Source organism: Heterodontus francisci, chromosome 8 (genome assembly GCF_036365525.1).
Source record: "Heterodontus francisci isolate sHetFra1 chromosome 8, sHetFra1.hap1, whole genome shotgun sequence".
Lineage (NCBI taxonomy): Eukaryota > Metazoa > Chordata > Chondrichthyes > Heterodontiformes > Heterodontidae > Heterodontus > Heterodontus francisci.
In genome coordinates this window covers 36,203,021-36,226,369 of record NC_090378.1, presented here as the reverse complement: position 1 = coordinate 36,226,369, position 23,349 = coordinate 36,203,021, and the positions used below count along the sequence as shown (strand labels likewise).

At 41.7% G+C, this 23,349-nt stretch overlaps 1 protein-coding gene across 4 annotated transcripts in view; it reads left to right on the top strand.

Moving 5' to 3' along the window:
• The window catches only part of pigb (phosphatidylinositol glycan anchor biosynthesis, class B), a 44,074-nt gene that overhangs the window by 18,709 nt on the left and 2,016 nt on the right, over positions 1–23,349 (top strand). For all 4 annotated transcript variants that reach the window (XM_068036952.1, XM_068036950.1, XM_068036951.1 and 1 more), the window contains exons 4-11: positions 1,820–1,924; positions 6,818–6,948; positions 9,973–10,113; positions 11,373–11,424; positions 12,140–12,351; positions 14,598–14,662; positions 15,212–15,428; positions 21,724–21,904. In XM_068036952.1, coding sequence (XP_067893053.1) covers positions 1,820–1,924; positions 6,818–6,948; positions 9,973–10,113; positions 11,373–11,424; positions 12,140–12,351; positions 14,598–14,662; positions 15,212–15,428; positions 21,724–21,904 — 1,104 coding nt within the window. The remainder of the gene's footprint in view (positions 1–1,819; positions 1,925–6,817; positions 6,949–9,972; positions 10,114–11,372; positions 11,425–12,139; positions 12,352–14,597; positions 14,663–15,211; positions 15,429–21,723; positions 21,905–23,349) is intronic.

Here is a 23,349-nt window from a genome sequence, read left to right as displayed (position 1 = left end):
TTATTCTCACAGTCACTGTCCCTTTAATCCAATGGGCTTTAAATTTGCAAACAAGGCTATTATGTGGTTCTTTATCAAATGCCTTATAAAATTCCATAAGCAGAACTGCACTACCCCCATCAACCCTCCATTATTTCATCAAACAACCCAATCAATTTAGTTAAACACTATTTGCTTTTAACAAATCTGTGTTGACTTTCATTTATTAGCCCATACTTTTCCAAGTACCAATTAATTTTGGCCTGGATTAATGTGTAAAACTTTCCCCACCAATGATGTTGGGCTGATTGGCCTGTAATTGCCCTATTTATCCCTTTTTCCATTTTTTGAACAGGAGTGTAACATTTGCAATCCTCCAGTCCTCTAGCATTGTCCCCATATCTAAGGAGAATTGGAAGATTGTGGCCAGACTATCCATAGTTTCCACCCTTATTTCTCTCAGTTACCTCGGATACATCCCATCTGGACAGGTGACTTTTTTTTTTACTTTGAATGCTGTCCACCTTTTAACTGGTTCTATTTTTAATCTTACCCAATATCACAATTACTGTCTCCTTTACCGCTACATTGGCAGCATCCTCTTTAATGAAAATAGGTGCAAAGTACTCACTTAATACCTCAGCCATGTCCTCTGCCTCCATAAGAAAAACCTCCTTTTTGGTTCCTAATCTCTCTTACTATTTATATATTTATAAAAGACATTTGGGTTCCATTTTACATTAGCTCCTCATCTATTATCATGCAGTCTCTTTGGCCCTCTTCCCTTTTCTAGATTTCCTCTGTACTTTCTATACTAAGCTTGATTCTCTACTGTATTATGAACCTTACATTTGTTAGAATCATCCATATTACACTAATGATGTGTATTATTAAACATATCCTGCAAAAATATCAAAATACCAAGATTCTGGCAGTTGGTTGATCCTTCTAACTAGCCAGAAGATGCTGAAAATGAAACCTTTTAAGTAGTATTTTATTCTTTGCAGCACTTTAAGAATAGTGGCATAGATGATATTTTACTTCATTCTGCTGAAATTTGTAATTGTAGTATGTTGCTGAAAGGAGGTGCTGACTTGTATTTACATTTTTGATGTACCTGGCCCTCTGAGGTGGAAGTCTGGAAGTAGTTCTGGCATGGGATGTTTTTGATCTGGTGAAATCAGAATGGGATAAAATTCTTTTCCCCCAATTTAAGCCATTTCCATATTTACAAACAGTTTTAAAAATTGGTATCTTTGCCTGATGGAAATACCCCTTTGCTTCTCTGAGGATTGTAAATACTTGGTTCTACATATGCTGGGGGAGAAAAAAGAAATAAGTACAGAGAATAAAAATATTAACTTGAATACACATAAAGTTAAGATTTTGCATTATGTCCAATGCCCCTTACTATTCTGCTTGTACCCTCTGCATCACTGCTTAGGCAAGCGAAATGACTTGCACCCAGGCTTAAGCTGGCTACTGCAGTATGTTCTTTTATTTTCAAGCCTTCCTTTATGCTAATCTCTGGTTAGCATCATGCTTTGCCACATTAAGAATTAGAACTTCATATGATGAGCTGTAGTCTGTGCTGCAATTTGAACCAATTGAGATTATATAGAAAATGTTCTGATTGCACAGATACCTATTCATTTAAAAAAAATTGTAAGTTTCATATCCATCAGCATTTTTATTAACCGCAATAGTGCAAGAGAGCAGGAATAATGATTCTTTTGCTGTGGCAGGGATGCCACTCACTGGGCAATGATTTACATCTACAATCTGCTGTCTAACATTAATTGTATTGCTTTCAGTGAACCTGTCATAATTGTTTTTGTAGATCTGGGGTCCTCGACTAGTCCAGTCTCTTCTGGCAGCACTGGCAGATGTAAAGCTATACTCTATCATGAAGAAACAGGAGAGTGCAGAGATTGCAAAATGGGTGGTAAGAATGTTGCTTATTCTATCTTTCCATATTTATTTTCTTTTCATTTGATGTGGGATGGAAATTCTTCCAAGGTGTCTTGACTGCCTCAAGTCTTTCGCAACTTGACGGAGAGACTCTAAAGTGAGTGATACACGTGGAAACATTTTTATGCAACAAGCATGGAAGGTGAGATAGTATCTATAATCACACCAATAGACTTTATATTGCAACAAATTGACAAATTATTGCAACAAATGTGATCTGGACCATTCTCTTGAGTGAAACTAGTTTTAACTCAAACATAGAAACATGGAAAATAGGAGCAGGAGTAGGCCATTCAGCCCTTTGGGCCTGCTCTGCCATTCAAAAAAGATCATGGCTGATAGTCTAATTCAGTACCCTGTTCCTGCTTTCTCCCCATATCCCTTGATCCCTTTGGCATTAAGAAATATATCTATCTCCTTCTTGAATATATTTAATGATTTGGCCTCCACTGCCTTCTGCGGTAGAGAATTTCACAGGTTCACCACCCTCTGAATGAAGAAATTTCTCCTTATATTGGTTCTAAATGGCATACCCCGTATCCTGAGACTGTGACCCCTGGTTCTGGACTCCCCAGCCATTGGGAACATCCTCCCTGCATCTGGCCTGTTAGAATTTTATAGATTTCTATGAGATCCCCTCTCGTTCTTCTAAACTCTAGTGAATAAAGGCCTAGTCGACCCAATCTCTGCTCATATTTCAATCCTGCCATCCCAGGAATCAGCCTAGTAAATCTTCTTTGCGCTCCCTCCATGACGAGAACATCCTTCCTCAGATAAGGAGACCAAAACTGCACACAATGCTCCAGATGTGGTCTCACCGAGGCCCTGTATAACTGCAGTAAGACATCCTTGCTCCTGTACTCAAATCCTCTTGCAATGAAGGCCAACATACCATTTGCCTCCTGACTGTTAGCTGCACCTGAATGCCTGCTTTCAGTGACTGGTGTACAAGGACAGCTAGGTTTTGTTGCACCTCCCCCTTTCCCAGTCTATCACCATTCAGCTAATCAGCCTTTCTGTTTTTCCAACCAAAGTGGATAACCTCACATTTATCCACTTTATACTGCATCTGCCATGCATTTTCCCACTCACCCAACTTGTCCAAATCACATTGAAGCTGCCTTCTCACAGCTCACAGTCCTCCTCTCCTGCCCCCCCCACCCCCACCCCACCCCACCTTTGTGTCATCTGCAAACTTGGAAATGTTACATTTAGTTCCCTCACCCAAGTCATTAATATATATTGTGAATAGCTGGGGCCCAGGCACTGATCCCTGCGGTACCCCACTAGTCACTGCCTGCCACCCGGAAAAAGACCTGTTTATTCCTACTCTCTGTTTCCTGTCTGTCAACCAATCCTCAATCCATGCCAGTATATTACCCCGAATCCCATGTGCTTTAATTTTGCACACAAACCTCTTATGTGGGACGTTATCAAAAGCGTTCTGAAAATCCAAATACACCACATCCACTGGTTCTCCCTTATCTATTCTACTAGTTACATCCTGAAAAAACTCCAGTAGATTTGTAAAGTATGATTTTCCTTTCGTAAACCCACGCTGACTTTATCCAATCCTGTTTATGCTTTCCAGGTGTTTTGCTATCATATCCTTTATAATAGACTCTAACATTTTCCCCGCTACTGATGTAAGGCTAACTGGTCTGTAATTCCCTGTTTTTTCTCTCCCTCCTTTTCTAAATAGTGGGGTTACATTTGCCACCCTCCAATCTGTAGGAACTGCTCCAGAGTCGATAGAATTTTGGAAGATGACCACCAATGCATCCACTATTTCCAGGGCCACTTCTCCAACTGTGAGTTGCAGATCATTAGGCCCTGGGGATTTGTCAGTCTTTAATCCCATTAATTTTCCTGCACTATTTTTTTTACTTATACTGATTTCCTTCAGTTCCTCCCTCTCATTTGACCCTTGGTTCCCTAACATTTCTGGGAGTTTATTTGTGTCCTCCTTTATGAAGATAGAACCAAAGTATATGTTTAATTGTTCTGCCTATAAAGAACCCCCACCAGTGTTTTCTGCCCCTTGGTGTTTCTGCTCTACCCATACAGATTCCACCTTGTGATTTTCCGAGCCAATATCCTTCCTCGCTATTGCATTGATTTCTTCCATTACTAACAACACTACCCCACCTCCTTTCCCCTTTTGCCTGTCTTTCCTAAATATTGAATACCCCTGGATGTGCAGTTCCCATCCTTGGTCACCCTGCAGCCATGTCTCCGTAATCGCAATTATATCATAACCGTTTATATCTATTTGTGCTGGTAATTCATCTACCTTATTGCGAATGCTCTGCGCATTAAGACACAATGCCTTTAGACTTGTCTTTTTAACATTGTTAATCATCATTTTGCACTATGGCCCCATTTGTTTCTCGCCCTCGTTTTCTCTGCCTTCCACGTTTGCTTCTTACCTTTCTGTCTTTCATTTCTATCCTTGTTTCCCCCTCCTCTGTCTTCCTGCTTAGATTCCCATCCCCCTGCCATTGTAGTTTAAACCACCCCCCCCCCCCCCCCCCCCGAGGAAATTGGTCTCAGTCCTGCCCAGATCCCACCTTTCCCAGAACCGGTCCCATGTCCCAGGAATCTGAATCCCTCCCCCTACACCATTTCTCTGGCCACGTATTCATCTGTTATATCCTGCTATTTCTGCTCGCGGTAGCATATAGCAGTGGTAGTAATCCTGAGATTACTACTTTTGAGGTCCTACTTTTTAATTTACATCCTAACTCCCTATATTCAGCTTGTAGGACCTCATCCCCTTTTTTTTTTACCTATGTCGTTGGTACCGATATGTACCATGACAACTGGCTGCTCGCCCTCCCCCCTCAGAATGCCCTGCAGTTGCTCAGAGACTTCCTTGACCCCAGCACCAGAGAGGCAATATACCACCCTGGAGTCTTTTTCATGGCTGCAGAAAAGCCTGTCTATTCCCCTTACGATTGAATCCCGTATCACTATAGCCCTGCCACTCCTCTTCCTCCCCTCCTGTGAAGCAGAGCCACCCATGGTGCCATGAACTTGGCTCTTGCTGCTTTCCCCTGAGCCATGTCCCCCGACAATATCCAAAGCAGTATATCTGTTAGAGAAGGGGATGGCCACAGGGGACTCCTGCACTACCTACCTTCCTCTACTCTGCCTGGTGGTCACCCATTCCCTTTCTGCCTTTGCAGCATTTGTCTGCGGTGTGACCACCTCACTAAACGTGCTATCCATGACGATCTCAGCATTGCGGATGCCACAGTGCATCCACCCGCAGCTCCAGCTCCGTAATGCAGGTAGCCAGTAGCTGCAGATGGATACACTTCCTGGAAGTGTCCCTGATTTACCACATAGCACAGGAGGAGCAGATCATGAGTGCGAGCTCTCCTGCCGTGACTTACCTTCAGATTACTTAGTTACTCCCTTTAATTAAAAAAATATTAATTACGCTGGGGGCCTTGTTCTATTCCAAACACTACCCACTACAATCTTAAGTCCTTACCTTTACTTTTGAAGCTAAAGAACTGCAGTAGTATAAATAGTAGAAAAAGTAGAAAAACCCGCCTGAACCTATTTACCAGTCAGCTGCTTCCCTGCGCCCTGCTTCCCCAGTCAGTAAAATCCCTCACACACAACTCAGCCTCACTGTGTCCAAACAGCACTATTCTATTTAATTATTAATAAATTACACCAATTAAAACAAAACCTTTAGTAGTACTAACCTTATAACTTACAAGGTAGCTATTTGAGGGTTTAAAAAAATAACTTTTCTCGCCCAATTTTTAAGCTATTTACAAGTAATAATAGCTGTTACTTACCAACCAATCAGCCTACAGATCTCCCGTGATGTCACTTGTAGTTTTTTTTTTCCTTTTTTGAAACTCAACGTGCACCGACACAGCGAGAGAGCTGCTGACTGCCGCTGCTCTGGTCCACGGTAGGTAAGGGCCTCGAGCCTTCCTGTTTATTTCCTCAGGTCTGGATCTGCCGCCTCCCAGGTCCGCCGCCGACTGCCACTGCTCCAATCTAAGGTGGGTAAGGGCCTCGAGCCTCACTCTTTATTTCCTCAGGTCCAGGTCCGCTGCCAACTGCCGCTGCTCTGGTCTAAGGTATAACTCCTAATATATTACGACCATTAAAGAAGCCATTACCAAACTAAATCTTGGACAAGAATGTATGAGATATTGAGAAGGGTGAATATAAGCTAAAGCAATTAGATAAGAGGAGCACACACTTTTTAAATGTAAAAATAACCACTCCATTAAGAAAATATTTTGTTTTGTTAGCTCTATTTTCTTCCAACCCCAAGTCTACAGTAGTTCACAGTCTGATCTTCAAGACCAGCTGCACAACTGTTGGTCTACCCTAATTTTGCTATTCCTCTAAGCATTAGTCTGTAAGCAAGACCTTAAAAGCTGCATTTTGGAGAGTATAAGGTGATTTCAATCAAGATATCTAGAAAGCTCTCTATTTAACAGGATAATTACTGTCACAAAGTTTGTTTGTTGCAATGGACTGTGAAATCAGAGCGGATAAAATACATTGACACCAGAGATCTTGGTTTCCACAGTCCGCACTATGGTAAGAGGAATCCTTTTATTGCATCAATTTGTCAATTTCAGAATTGTGCGAGTCTAAGTTAGTTTCATGCGTGAGATGCATGGGTGGCAACATCTAATGGCAGTAAAGGGAAATTAAATTGCATTACTAAGATAAGCATTCAAAGTTCCAAACATGAAATGAGGTTTGCTACCGTTAACTGTTCAAAAAAAAAAAGTATTTTGTGTATTTAGAAAATTATTTTATGTAAACTTAATGAGTGTCCATACAAATTAATTTTAAAAATGTATAATATTTTATTCTTTTCCAGTATTTCTCCCAACTGTGTTCCTGGTTCACATGGTATTGCAGTACCCGGACAATTACGAATAGTATGGAAGCTGTTCTAACCAGCTTTACACTTTATTATTACCCTTTTCAGGGTACAAAGACTGGGAGTAGGTCAGGAAAATGTTTGCTTTATTTTAAACCCTTTTTAAATGCTAATTGTATAATTTAGTATAGTATGTTAATGTGACAAGATACAAGATTTGTGCTCCTAACTTCCCACACAGAGTAGCCTGATCTCCGCTCTACTCTTATGGCAATCTATTGAAAAGAGTGCTTTTCCATGGAGAAAATAGGAGGCAGATTCACTTCCTAACTCGTTTATAGAGTGCTATTTTCCACCGCTATTGAAAATATCACCTGCATGCTCTTTGCTCAAAGGCGTGTTTTGTGGCAGGAGAGAATGAAGGATTTATAGAAGATATGAAAAGAAACTTCAATTTAAAAGAAAAATGCAAACATTGATAGGGAATTGCACTCTACAATTAGTTTACTGTTAATCAAATATTCTTGTAATCAGTTTGTTTACACTGGGGATTTCTGTTTTAAAGGCTAGCCATTATGGATGAGCATTTTGGATAACTGGACATATATTGGGAATGTGATTGTAAAAAGCCATAACTCTTGATAACTTTTGGGTGGGTATTGTGTACTGCAAATGCAGTAGTCGTGTTTTTTCCTTATGTGAGGACCCATAATTGACGTAGTATGTGTGATTGAAAGAACAACTTGAATGCTTCATCACAAGATGTGATACTCGCCTGAAGTTTCTATGTGGATTCTCTGGAAAATTGACAAAACCCCAGAGAAATGGCATAAATGCTTAAAGTGGCTGTTACATAGTTTCTGCCAATCTTCTCCCTAAGTTACAGTAGGAGATCAAAAGAGTCCTATCGAAATTCAGGACTATTGTATTTGTGAGGACTTATGGAGTTTAAAGCCATTACAAACTCTGTGCAGGAAATGGTAATTTCACTCCTGAATAATTTGGGTTTCCTCCATTGTTTTCTCCATCCCCTTGCATTATGCTCTTGTATATCCTATGTGAATGCGACAAAGGTAAACTATCCCACCTCATCTTTCTCGACCTACTTTGACACAATTGACTGCACTATCCTCCTTCAACGCCTCTCCGTTGTCGTCCAGCTGGGTTCCCCTAAGGATAGGTCCTTGGCCTCAAATTTCTCATCTACATGCTGCCCCACAGCGCCATCATCCGAAAGCTTTAGTTTTCACATGTATGCTGACGACACCCTGCTCTACCTACCACCAGCTCTCTCAACTCCTCTACTGATGCAAAATTGTTAGACTGCTTATCCAGCATTCAGTACTGGATGAGCAGAAATTTCCATGAACTAAGTATTAGGAAGACTGAAGCCATTGTTTTGGGTCCCCCCTCCAAACTCCATTCCCTAGCTACCAACTCCATCCCTCTCCCAGGCAACTGTCTGAGACTAAACCAGTCTGTTCACAACCCTGGTGTCACATTTGATCCCGAAATGAGCTTCCGACCTCATATTCGAACCATCACTAATACCGCCTGTTTCCACCTTTGTAATATCGCCTGACTTTGCCCCTTTTCAGCTTATCAGCAGCTGAAACCCTCATCATGCCTTCGTTACCTTTAGACTTGACTATTCTAATGCACTCCTGGCTGGTGTCTCACATTCTACCCTCCATAAACTTGAGGTTGTCCAAAACTCTGCTGCTGTGTCTTAACTTGCACCAAGTCCCGTTCACCTATCACCCTTGTGCTCACTGACTTGCATTAGATCCCAGTCAAAGAATGTCTTGATTTAAAAATTCTCATCCTTGTTTTCAAATCCCTCCATCCCCCCCCCGCCCATCTCTGTAATCTCCTCCAGCCCCACCAACCCTCAGATATCTGCACTGCTCTAATTCTAGCCTGTTCAGCATCCCTAATTTTAATCGCACCATCATTGGTGGCTGCGCCTTTAGTTTCCTTGGCCCTAATCTCTGGAATATCCTCCCTACACCTCGCTCTCCTCCTTTAAGCCACTGCCTAAAACCTACCTCTTTGACCAGGCTTTTGGCCATCTGACCTAATAGCTCCTTATGTGGTTCAGTGTCATATTTTGTTTTATAATACTCCTGTGAAGTGCCTCGGGATGTTTCATCATGTTAGAGGTGCTACATAAATATAAGTTGCTGTTGCATCTTTGCAGTCTAATTTTATATTCCACTGCATCGATGTCTCTACAGATTTTCTTCATTACATCTTCATAATGTACTGAGTTGCTTACTTGAGTTTGGGTTTGAGGACAGGACCTTGAGCCCAGCCATCCCACCTGTAGTTTTCTGTTTCTTTTTCCCCCTTCAGGCAACACCAAGTGCTTCATTCTGTGGACTAAATAAAAGTGCACAGGCCAATTGGATAGGAATTTGAATTTGGCTTCTTCATGAAGAGCCTCACTTCCTAGCATCGTAGTTTCTACTGTCGAGTGATTTTGCCTTTTCAGGGTTGGAGCCATGGAGTTCAGTTTTTCTCCTGGTGAGGTTTTACCAGTGATTATTCTACTTACTCTGGAGAATAAATAAATGTCCCTTGAAAAAATGGTCTTTTGTTCCATGTGTTTTTTTTTTGAAACTGCATGAATCACTGTGCTATCTGGGATGATAGATGTTGGAATTGTTTGTAGTTCTCAGTAAATAAAACTTGCTCATCTTAGGTCTTGGAGTGAGAGATAATTAATGTCCTCTGTATTTCCTTGAAAGTTTCTTTTTAAACTTGCCCACTGTTAAAAGATTCTGATTACATTACTTGATTTTCCAGTAGATTTTTCATGATAAGATGCAGACTTCTCTGTTAAAATCTTTTTCTTCTGTGGGATGATGGGTGAATAGAGGAGACGCAGCAGAGAGAGATGCATTAATATAGTCTGTTATTCCTGCCAGCCCGCTGTCTCTAAAATAGAAGTGGGAAATTGGGAAAGACATGGGAAGATTGTGTGAAATTGGAAATGTCACCTAGGAACTACACATAGAAACTATCACTTTAGTAGGAAAGATGGCAAAAATGGGGTAAGTTTGCAGAAGAACTGTTTATTTTTGTGAGAGCATATAAGGGCAGCTGTAACCAGATCACATTGTGTCTGTTTTTATTTTTTCTATCTGCAGTTCAAAGTATCTGGCTCTGACTGCTTTTGCCGTTGTTGTGCGCCCCACCGCTGTCATCCTTTGGCTGCCACTGCTATTTTCTCACTTCTGGCAGGAACTGAAGAAACTGGATCTACTCTTGCACAAATGTCTACCAGTTGGGTATGTACAAGAGGGGAGAGGAGTTTGCCCCATATCAGGGCAGACGCATAAACCTTTAGACAAACCAGTTTAAGAGTCAATCCTGTATTTTTTGCTGTTGAATACAATTTGCAATCAGCAACTCAATTACTTCGCTGTAGATACTCTGCATTTGCATTTCATGTCAAGATCAGAATTTGCTCAGGAACCGAAAGGAGTAAAAATCAAAACACTAATTATGTAAATTGTTAGTTGTAAACTTTCAATTTGGGAGCAGCTTGGCTTTGACCTAGATAAAGATTAAGTGTAAAGCAATACAGTCCTTCTATGATTCAGGGACCAACTAACAAAGCATTCTTGCTGGCATGGGTTGTGTCCGAGTTTCATATGCATACCATCCAATATTAGTGGCTCAGTACTACTGCTGACCTGCCTGAAGTTAATATGGTGTAACTGAGAAATACAAGATGACTATTCCATCTGCTCTTGGAAAGTAGGTGAAGGGGACGGGGATGAGGCAGCATTAACAGGAACAACAGCAATTTCTCACCAATATTTCAAATCAAGTTTATTTCATGTTCGTATTGATGACTACTGTTTGGAAGCCCTAGGCCTTGAGTCCCAGATAACCCTGACATGGGCAAGGATTTCATTTTGAACTTGATGGAATTATTCACTGCACAAGTATGCTGAGGATTCCAGCTCTCGCCACCTATGTGGATTGTCTCAATACTTTTTGAGAGAATCTGGGCCAGTTGTGCATTTGATTCATCCTCTTGATCCTTGAGGGATAATTATTTACAGAGCTTGCTGCAGATTGCTGTATTACTTTCCACACACACAATGGAGAAAATCCTATTGCAGGACTCCTGTAAAGGAATCTGTAAGGCTTCTTAGCTGGGACAGACAATTGTATCTGCCAAGGAGTGGCAGAAAGGTAGGATATAGAATCACTTTTTTGGATTTTTCCCACTTTTGAATTTTTTGAGGTGGAGACAGATGCAGAAGAAAGGCTGTTTCCATTGCATGTTGTGTGCCATTCTTTCTTAGTGGGCAACTGCTACCAATCTTCTACCAACATTGTTCTTTTGCACAATTCTCAGCAATAAAAGATAGCTTAAGGTTACTTTTTCCTTCCTAGTGGCACGGCCAAAGTCATGAACTAGATGTGTTGACGAAATCAGGGTGGAAATGTGTTTCCTACTACTGAGTCTGTGTATTGGTGTGCCAGTTATTTTTAAGTGAAACTTTCCACTGTGAATATGCTGTTTATTTCACAGATGTTTAACGCTTGGGATTTCTTTGATCATTGACCGAATATTTTATGGTGAGGTAGGATTTTTTCATATTTTTGACTGATCTTTCAAAAGCTACTGTTAAGCTGTGTAACACAACTGTTGTAGTGTGGCCAGCTTGTGATAAAGCCACTGGCCTGGCATACTTTGGAGCAAATTATAATGCACTGAGGCATCTTATTCTTAATAGATGTGGTGCCTATTATTTTCAGTGTTATAGATTTAATTATTTTAGCTTTATTTTTTTAAAAACACTCATTGTTAGATCTTTTGCTTCAACAAAGCAAAAGAGTACCTGCTATGATAGCAAAATACTGCAGATGCTGGAAATCTAAAATAAAAACAAGAAATGCTGGAAATTCTCAGCAGTACCTACTTCTGTACTTCTGCCAGTAGTGCTGTTAATTTGGCATAAGGATGGTTAGGGAAGGAATTACTGTTCATTAGTTTCATTGATTAATTTTGAAATGTTAACTGTTAAATTGTGTCTGTAAAATGATGATTCTGTAGCACTCATTTCTTTTCCTGGAATCTATATATCTTTAAAAAATCAATGTAATTGTTTGGATTCCGAACCCTACATAATATAGTACCTTTGTTTTGAAGCAAACCACTCTGGGGCAAACCTATCCAAGATATTTGCCTTTCATTCTCGCCTGTTGGTAATACCCATGTTATCTTGTTCCATTTACAATCCCATAGCATAATTTGTTGCCAATTTACATTTTGTTCCTGTTTGTCTTTGCTTTCAGTGGGTTATGGTTCAATGGAATTTCCTCAGATTTAATGTGATTCAGAACATGGGATCATTTTACGGCTCACACTCGTGGCATTGGTACTTCACTCAGGGATTTCCTGTTATCATGGGAACTCATTTTCCCTTTTTCATTCATGGATGCCTGTTGGTACCCAAGAAGTATAGAGTTTTGCTCATAGCAGTGATGTGGACCCTCATTGTGTATAGGTATGTAACAACTCAGTTTGGGGCTTTCTGTGTAAGGCTATCTGGGATTGAAGACAGAACCAGAATCCTAATCATTAGTTAAAATCTATTTCGGCCCTGATGTTTACAGATATTGGAGTCCTAAGTTAAGATTCATTTTGTAACTTACTCCCTGCTCTCTGATTTGTTTCTGCAACTACCTTCAGTGGAGTTGCGTTTTTAAAAAATATTCTGACAGTTAAGAGCAGCACAATATGATCTCCACAAGAAGATATTAAAGGTGTCTGTCTTTAATGCAAATTTTTCAGAATTCATTTTCAGAGAAATTCTTTGTCCAGTTAATTTGTGTTGAAGATGCATAATCTCACAAACATGCACTCAAGTAATCGTCTTATACAAAGCATGTATTTTTATCCTGTTTAATTACAGATATACCATTTAATATAGTGCTGCAAACCAACAAGGTATAAATCTCTTCCTACTGATCTAAAGTTTTCCTTTTTCTCCTTCCTCCAACCTAACTTAAATGGTGTTTCCTGAGCTGGGTATGTACGAAGTGGAAGCAAGGTTTGGCTACATTGAACCTTGTGGCACAGATGGATTGAAGACAAGACACTATGCTAATCATGGGTTTACAAACTATTTGACTCAAAGTGTCTCTTCCAGATTTTTGCCAGAGCAGTCCATGAGTTGCCCTTGCTGCCTTCCCATAGCCTTTGCATCCTCTTCTTTTACAGATACTTCCCTACTTTCTCTTTAAAATATGCTCTGTTCATAATGTAGAATAATTTGTTGTTTTAGGACTTACTGCAGAAATTTAGAATTAGGAGAAATGTTGGTACAGGTTAAGGGGTTACGATAAATACTTTCCACATAAAGGATAATAGTTGTGAGCCAGCTTCACAAGAAAATATATAGTCTTTCCTCCCTTTCGTAAGCATAGGTCTCCAGTATGTTTGTTTTAAAGGAAAAAAAATCAAGACTTGCATTTATATAGCACCTTTCCCAACCTCAGGATGCCCCAAATGCTTTGGAACTAATAGATATAATCACTGCTGCAATGTAGGAAATGAGGCAGCCAATTTAAACACAGCAAGGTCCCACAAAAGGTGATTAAACAAATGACCAGAACCATCTGTTTTAGATGTTTGTGGGATAAATGTTGGCCAGGACACCAGGAGACCTTCCCTGCTCTGCATTGAATTGTATCATGCAATCTTTTACATCCATTTGAGAGGGCAGGCAGGACCTTGGTTAAACTTCTCATCCAGCAGACTACACCTTTGACAGGGCAGCACTCCTTCAGTACTGCACAGGGCGGCGCAGTGGTTAGCACCGCAGCCTCACAGCTCCAGGGACGCAGGTTCGATCCTGGGTACTGCCTGTGCGGAGTTTGCAAGTTCTCCCTGTGTCTGCGTGGGTTTTCGCCGGGTGTTCCGGTTTCCCCTCACATCCAAAGACTTGCAGGTGATAGGTAAATTGGCCATTGTAAATTGCCCCTAGTGTAGGGAGGTGATGGGGAATATGGGATTACTGTAGGGTTAGTATAAATGGGTGGTTGTTGGTCGGCACAGACTCGGTGGGCCGTAGGGCCTGTTTCAGTGCTGTATCTCTAGATAGATAATACTGCTCTGAAGTGTCACCTGAGTTTATGTGTTCAAGTCTGTGGAGTGGAACTTGAACCTACAGTCTTCTGGGCCAGAGGTGAGAGTGCTACTGCTGAGCTGTAGCAATTTCAAACACAATTCTACCTTTGCAGAGCAGTGAAACTGGAGAAGTTCCTTCACTTTCTTCATCACCACCTCTCATGAGCTGTACTACAGTCAGAGGTTATTGTCAAGGGTAGAAAGAGGTGAAAATTAAAGATTTGGATCCTGTGTGATCTCTATTAGCAAAAGCATAATTGGACATGGTTAGGGTAGTGCTGGAGCCATGTATTAGGCACTGTATGACTGAATTGATCTACCATATCATAGTTATAATGGGTAACCTACTGTAGTGAATAATCATTCCACAAAAGCAGACACAAACTGTTCTCTGCTTTGAAGCAGACACTGGGTGGTACATGAGTGTTTGAGTTGATTACCTCTTCCCCTTTGCTCACTGCCTCACTCAATCTGGATGTTGTAGAGAAATTGACATTTGTGGGTGGCACAGCCTGCTGATGCACTGATATACAGCATTACCAGGTTCATGCACATGCAGACTTTCAAATATCACCTCTGGAATACCTGTGTATTTTAAAATATATATATTCCTTATTACAGTTTCTTAAGCCACAAGGAATTCAGGTTTATTTATCCAGTACTGCCTCTCTGCATGGTGTTTTGCGGTAAGTATCTGCTTCATTATTTTACTTCAAGACTTGTGTAACTGTTGCTGATTAGAATTTAAAAGAAAATATCTTAAATTGAAAAATTTTCCACATGTAATACTTGGCTTTGAAAAATGTAGAATGGATTAGCATTTTTAAAGTTCATAAAAGGAGAAATACATTTTTTCATGTGTGTCAAAAGATATAATATCTCTGACTTCAGCTTGTTTATTTTCAGAGGCAGTTTGATTGTAGGTATTTTTGTAGCTCTTTCCTGTTGTGATATTATGAAAGTGCTAGTGCTATATATGGTTTTTTATTTTAACTTTCTAACTCTGGGATTGTTGAAATATTCTTAAAGTTCAGTCACAAATTGCATAATTTGAGTGTAAATCTGGTAAAATGCATCCTTTATATAAAAATATGTACTTACCTGGAATAAATAGTTGAAATTATTTACTCATGTTTTATGCACAGAAAATACTACTTGCATTCGATTTCTTTGTTTGAATACATTTAAGTAGAATGGTGTAATAAAATCCTGGTTTTATTCCCTTTTCTGAATAGGCTACTCATTAGCTAATTTGAAAGCATGGAAGAAGCCGGCAGTCTGTTTTCTGTTGTTTTCTAATATGTGTCTAGTTCTATATACTGGCTTAATTCACCAGCGTGGAACGCTGGATGTGATGCAGTATGTTCAGCAGCTCTGTAAGAACACTCTGCCAGAGAGAGAAGAGCCCTCCTTGTTCTTCCTGATGCCTTGCCATTCAACACCATTCTACAGGTATGTTAAGTATGATGCAAAAACAGCTTATGTTGAAAGTGAGAGACTACAGCTGTTTGGGATTTTAAAACCCTTACATATGTATACGAAAGCTTTGCAATATTTGGTGCTAGTAAGTTCAGAGTTGGAGGGAGTGACCCATTTTCCAGCAAGGTCTGTGACATCTGAACACACGTACAAAGATAACCTGGGAGCAAATCTTTTGATTTGTGATGAAGACACTGTATGCTCTTTCTGGATAGATGAACTGAGATGGGGGAATGGCTTTCTCATTGCATTTATCTTCTGATTTTGTCACTGACACATGAGCAATGAAGCTGGGCTTTAAAAAAAACAGCTTCAAATAGCGATCACTTTGCTGTAGTTCTTGTAAAAATACAACATCACTATTTATTTGGTAAAGACTGGTGATAGAATGGGTCATAAGTTTAATATTCATCCTCTTTCTTCAGCAAGTTCTCTTATAGTGCATGTGATCCAGTTGTAAAGTTGGCAATAATGTCCTCTGGTAATTATGTGAATCGTATTCCATTTATGTAGGCACCTGGGTCATCTTACCTGTAGAACTCAAGGATCAATGAGATGGATGCTATTTTTCCCCTTCTCTCTTTCCTTCCCAACTCCCAATCAGGTGGGCTGCCGATCTGTTGTGGGGGCTGGGTCAGAGGTCTAGTGTGGGGAGATCTTGGGTCTGGGGTGGGGGTAAGGTCAGGGAGGGGGTGTGGTGCCCAATCATGAGGGTTCCTCAGACAGGTATGCTGAATGCAGGAGGTAGGTATAATGGCACTCACCTGCATCTGCCAAGTCCATGTCTAGATGTAACTCCCTGGTTCCCTAATGCTTGGGGAAACCCAGCCAACCAGAGTTAAAGTTGAAATGCTGAATCACAAAGAGTACCAACCTGCCTCCTTGGAGCGGGTTGGCTGCCTGCCCATCTTTTAGCCTAATTTTAAAGCTGGAAATGGGCACGTGTGGGTTGGGAATCTGATTTTTAAGACTTTAACTGAGCACCCCCCCCCCCCCCCCCCCCCCCACAACCCACCTGACCCAATCTTTATAGGTTAAAAATCCACCCCTCCCCCCACATTGTCTTTCAGATCATACATTAAACTGAGACCCTGTCTGCCTTCTCAAGTGGATTTGCCATTCAAAAAGGAGCAGGGCGTTCTTGTGTTCTGTCCAATAGTTATCCCTCAATCAACAGAGCAACAACAACAGCATCTTTAACATAATATGTCCCAAGGCACCTCACAGGTGCATTATAATACAAAATATGACACCAAGCCACATGTGGAAATATTAGGTCAGATGACCAAAAGCTTGGTCAAAGAGGTAACTTTTAAAGAGTGTCTCAAAGAAGGAAAGCAAGGCAGAGAGGTGTAGGGAGGGAATTCCAGAGCTTGGGGCCTAAGCAACTGAAGGCATGGCCACCAATAGTGGAGCGATTAAAATTGGGGATGCTCAAGAGGCTAGAATTAGAGGAGCGCAGATATCTGAAGGTTGGTGGGGTTTGAGTTGATTTCAGATAGGAATGGAAGAGGCCATGGAGGGATTTGAAAACAAGAATGAGAATTTTAAAATCAAGGCGTTACTTGACTCATAGCCAGTGTAGGTCAGCGAGAGCAGGCATGATGGGCCAAAGGGACTTGGTGTGAGTTAGGACATAGGCAGTAGCGTTTTAGATGACCTCAAGTTTATAGAGAGTTGAGTGTGGGAGACCAGCCAGGAATGCATTGGAATAGTCAAGTCTAGTCAACCCACACGTGCCAACCCTTTGTGATTCAGAATGAGGGTTTTAGCTACACATGAGCTGAGATGGGTGAAGTCGGGCGATATTATGGATATGTAAATCTTAGTGATGTCACGAATATGAGGTAGGAAGCTTATTTTGGGGTCAAAGATGACACCAAGGTTGTGAACAGACTGGCTTATTCTCAGATTATTGCCAGGAAAAGGGATGAAATTGGTAGCTGGGGAACTGAGTTTGGAGTAGGGATGGAAAATAATGGATTCAGTCTTTCCAATATCTAATTGGAGAAAATTTCTGCTCCTCCAGTACTGGATGTCAGAAAGGCAGACTGACAATTTAGCAACAGTAGAGGAGTTGTGAGAACTGGTGGTAGGTAGAGCAGGGTGTCGTCAATGTACATGTAGAAACTAACACTCTGCTTTCGGATAATGTTGCTGAGGGGCAGTATGTAGATGAGAGATGGGAGGGGGCCAAGGATAGATCCTTGAGGGACACCAGAGCTAATGGTGCAGGAGCAGGAAGAGAAGCCATTGCAAGTGATACTTTGGCTACGATTAGATCGATAAGAATGAAACCAGGTGAGATCAGTCCCATCCAGCTGGACGTCAGTAGCACGGCGTTGTAGGAGGATGGTGTGGTCAACAATGCCAAAGCTGCTGACAGGTAGAGAAGGACAAGGAGGGAATGATCACTTTTGACACAGTCACATAGGATGTAATTAGGGACTTTGATGAGGGCTATTTTGATACTGTGGCATGGGCGGAATCCTGATTTGTGGAATTCAAGCGTGATGTTCCGTGAAAGATGGGAATGGATTTGGGAGGCGAGAACATGTTCAAGGACTTTGGAGAGGAAAGGGAGGTTGGAGATGGAATAGTAGTTTGCAAAGATGGTGCGGTCAGGGTTTTATTTTGAGGATGGGGTGATTGCGGTAGATTTAAAGGAGAGAGGGACACACCAGAAGAGAGAGAACCATTAGTAATATTTGCTGACATGGGGATCAGGAGGGGAAGTTGGGTGGTCAGCAATTTAGTGGGAATAGGGTCGAGGGAACAGGAGGTGGATCTTGAGCTCAGAGGGCACGAGGGGAGATGGGAGAGAAACCTCTCTAAAGAAGCGAGTTCAGGGCTAGGGCCGGAGGGAGCATTGGAGGAAGTTGGGCTAGTGGAAGGGAGGGATGCGGTAAAGGCAACTGGCCTGATCTCAATCTTAGTTACAAAGAGGTCCATGAGCTCCTTGCACTTGTTGGAGGTGAGAGTGGAGGTGTGGGGGAGAGGGGTTTATGAAGACAGTTTGTAGTAGAGAAAAGAAGCCGGATTATCCTTGAATAGTGAGCAGTTCTGGTCAATGAGTAGGACCCAATAATTTTATGTGGTCCAGCTCGATCTGACGGTGGATGGTTAAACCAGTTGTCCACCTTATCCTTTCAAATCTCTGTCCCTTGGACTTGAGGGAGTGGAGGTGAGAGATGTATCAGGGGAACGGCCACGGTAAGAGAGATGATTTTATTCGGGACAGGGGCATCAAAGGTGAAGCTGAGGGTGCAGTTGAGCAAGTCAGTAGCTGCAGAAACGAGGTGAACAGAGGGCCAAAGGCCAGATAGTTGGGAATTTGAAAGTGCAGTTGTAAGTGAATTGGCAGATGGTTTTTTCCTCAGATGGATACAAAATGAGGTAGGGTTGGGGGATGTGGTTGGAGAGTGATACAAGAAAGCTATCAGAGATTGTCTTATCTGTAATTGATATGATAGGATTAGCCAGAGCACGTGAGATGGCAAGTTCAAGGGGGTGGCTGAGAATATTGATCGGAGATTTCACATGGAGGGAGAGATTTGGGGATGATAGGGCAGTGAACTCAGAAGAGAGAACGTGAATTGAGGTGGAAGTTGAAATCACCAAGGATGAGAAGTCATTCGGTTTAGAGGCTGAGGGAAGAAAGCAGTAAAGATATCCCAGTGAGAACATTTTTATTGTACTTGGTAGGGCAATAGAGAAGAAGATTTTGAAAGAGAGGTGAGAGCGGTGAAACAAGGTGAGATGCTCAAAGGAAGAGAAAGTGCAGAAGGAGCAGAGGGGATTCGGCCAAGGTGTGATCTAGTGATAAGTGCCACACTGCCACCATGACGGTCTTAGCAGGACAAGTGGTGGAAGATGTAGTCTGACAGAGAGGCTTCATTTAGGGGAAAGGTGTCATCACCCCTCAGCCAGGTTTCAGTTAACGCCATGGTGTCAATGCAATCATCTGCAATAAGTTCATGATGACAAGGGCCTTGTTCATAAATGAATGGATATTCTGGAGGGAGATGTGTAGAGGGGCGATGAGAGCTGATCTGCTGTCCACAGGGTCAGCAGTGGGAGGGGTGAGTTGGACAAGTCAAAGATTGGCAAGCTTAGCCCCCTGTGGGTGCACTGGGTGGGAAGGTTGACGAGAGAGTGGGATTGGGCATTTGGGAATGCTGCTCACAGTGAGCCAGAACCAAGTGCCTCGATGAGCCCATTGGAGGATGCCAAGTGAAGCACAGGGGGAAGCTGTGGGCTTACCTAAGAAGGAGTCAAGCCTGGGACGGCAGCAAGAGAGCAGGAGGTCAACGAGTACTGAAGAGTTGGGGTAGAGAATTGGGAGGGATGAGTGCTTAAGAGTGGAGAAGTGAAACGAGGTATGTGAAAAGAGAGGGGTCCAGGAGGGATAAAGAAAAAAGTTAAAAAGAGCAAAAGTGGAAATCGATTCATTAGCTGGGGTCTGGAGCAGCAGTCAAAATCCGCATGTGAGTGGACTTGGAGAGCTCAAGTTGCAAAAGTCTTGAGTACATAAAACCTGATAATAAATGAGAAATAGATAGGAGATAATAGAAAGGAGTCCAGAGTTAAAATCCGAGGCCCTTTGTGGGATAATGATGACCCGTAGAATGGAGTTAGCAAGGAGCAACAACGAGCTGTTGTCAGAGTTCGGAGTCAAGTGAAGCAAGTGAAATCCAGAAGCTGTTTGAGGGTAGAGTATTGCAGGATGCACTATTTTCGTAGGAATGAAGACCCAGGAGCTGTAGAGAGTCAGTTGCAGGATAGAAAGATGAAGGCAAAGATGGAGAATAGCATAAAATCCAGAAGCAGCAGAGGTTTGTTCTTCAGGCAAGGTGAGTGATTTTCTGGTCAGGAACAGACTTAAGCTGAAAAGCCAGTATAACCAGTGGCTAGTCACAGGCTCAGCAGGAGATTGAAGTCTCTCAATCACAGCAGTGATGGGGGAAGGGCAGTAAACTGACCAAAGTTAATTTGAATATCGCAAAAGAACTGCTCATTGCAGTTTGTGGGACTGCTCTATATGCAAGTTAACTGCTGCATTTCTCTGCATTGCAACAGTGACTACACTTCAAAAACAAACTTCATTACTTATGAAGTGCTTTGGTATGTCCTGAGGTTCTATACAAATGCAAGTTTTTTCATTCTTTTAATGCTGTATTGGAAAATTGTATTGGTAGTTTAGTTTAGAGATACAGCACTGAAACAGGCCCTTCGGCCCACCGAGTCTGTGCCGACCATCAACCACCCATTTATACTAATCCTACACTAATCCCAGATTCCTACTACATCCCCACCTGTCCCTCTATTTCCCTACCACCTACCTATACTAGGGGCAATTTTATAATGGCCAATTAACCTATCAACCTGCAAGTCTTTGGCATGTGGGAGGAAACCGGAGCACCCGGAGGAAACCCACGCAGACACAGGGAGAACTTGCAAACTCCACACAGGCAGTACCCAGAATCGAACCCGGGTCCCTGGAGCTGTGAGGCTGCGGTGCTAACCACTGCGCCACTGTGCCGCCCAATCTTGAAGGTCTGTAGCTCTCTGGTCTTTATCATAATTGGCATGTCATTTTATGAAGCCAGTGACGTTTTTTAAATGAAGAGGTGCTCAGTGCCAGTATTTGTGTATAGTAGAGATGTTATTCTTATCCACCACAATATCATTGCCAGTGAAGAAAGTGGGCAAATGAGTGAAGTTGATCTAGGTGTTCAAAACATGCCTGACCTCTCACCTAAATTGATAGCAATATTGGAGCATTTGACCAGAGGATAGAGAATTGGGCCTACTACAAATGTATCTCCAATCAGTTAACTGTAACGTGGGAAGTAACAGTCTAGAGAATTGAAACAAGTCCAAATTAAATACTTTCCAAAGCAACAGCATCCCCAAAGTAACGTTAACAAAGAAATGCAGGAAAACTATCAGATTTCAAAGAGAAAATGCAGGCCTTTCCATTCATAAATATCTGGTCTAGCCTGAAGCTTTGTAATCTTGAAAAGTAAATACCTAATGAAAACTACTTTATTATCATCTTCCCAGATATAGAGAGAAAATTTCAGACTTATTAGGGTATTGGCAGAAACGTGGGAGTAGATCTCCAACCCATTATCAAAGCAAAAAGTCACTTGATTTGGGTAGACAAAAGAAGGCTCACAAGGAGGAAATAATGAATAAAAAAAGTATTCTCAGAAATTGGTGCATGAAGCTTGCCTGTCTCACTTCATTTCTCATTTCTCCACAGCCATGTCCATTGCCCAATAAAAATGCACTTTCTGGAATGTCCTCCAGATCTGACTGGAAATAACAGCTATGTCGATGAAGCTGACTTGTTTTTTGAGGAGCCACTTAAGTGGTTGAACAGAAGATTTTCTGGTCAAGCCTCCCTTCCTACTCACCTAGTATTTTATAATGTAATGGAAGAGGTATGTATGTATCTTTAAAAAAAAATGGAGATGATAGCATAGCAGTTGTTACTGAACTAGTAATCCAGAGGCTTGGACTAATGTTTCAGAGATAAGATTTCAAATCCCACCAGGGCAGCTGGGAAATTAATTAAATAAATCTGGAACAAAAAGCTAGTCTCAGTAATGGTGACCATGAAACTACTGAATTGTCATTAAAAACGACAAAAAGCAAGACAAAGCCAGTCCAGCCAATTATCGAACCATCAGTCTACTCTTAATCATCAGCAAAGTGGAAGGTGTCGTTGACGCTATCAAGTGATATTTACCAATAACCAGCTCACTGATGCTTGATTTGGGTTCTGCCATGACCACGTGGCTCCATACCTCATTACAGCCTTGGTCCAAACATGGGAAAAAGAGCTGAATTCCAGAGGTGAGGTGAGAGTGACTGTCCTTGACATCAAGGCAGCATTTGACCAAGTTGGCATCAAGGAGCCTGATTAAAATTTAAATCAGTGGGAATTGGGGAAAACTCTCCACTGCCTGAAGTAATACCTAGCTAAAAGGACGATGATTGTGGTTGTTGGAGCCAATCATCTCGGCCCAGGACATCGTTACAGCAGTTCCTCAGGGCAGTGTTGTAGGCCCAACCACCTTCAATTGCTTCATCAACAATGTTCCCTCCATCATAAGATCAGAAATGATGTTCGTTGATTGCACGGTGTTTAGTTCCATTCGCAACTTCTTGGCTAATGAAGCCGGACCTAGAGAACATTCAGGTTCAGGCTTAGGCTGATGAGTGGCACACAAGAGACAAGCAATGACCATCTCCAGTAAGAGAGTCTAAGCACCTCCCCTTGATTTTCAACAGCATTACCATTGCCGAACCCCTCACAATCAATATCCTGGGGGGACCAGCTACATAAATCTTGTGGCTTCGAGAGCAGGTCAGAGATTGGATAATCTGTGACAAGCAATTCACCTCCTGACTTTCCAAACCCTTTCCACCATTTACAAGCACAAGTCAGAAATTTAATGGAATACTTGCCACTTATCTGGATGAATGCCACTCCAAAAACACTCGAGGTTCAACACCATTGTTACAAAAGTGCCTTTGTGTTTTGTTAAATATATTTTTTGAGGAATAATTTTCGAAAGATTGAAGGAATGTTAAACATTGGGGTTTTCAAAGGGGGTCATGTAAAGGCCACTTGACTTTGAGAAACAGTCCCTGGAAATGTTGTTTAAAAGGGGTACTGAGAGGTCTTGTGAGGAAAATGAGCCTTTTTGGGAAACCACCTGACTTCCAGCTCAATAAACAAGAGAACTTTGGACACTTGGAAAAGTTGTTTACGAAGAAGTGACAGGTCAGGATTGATGGCGGTCAAAAGGTTGACCTCCTGTTGTCGGTTTCACTTTTTAATTGTTTTGAGTTGGGGTGAACTGTATAAAAAGAAAGAGCA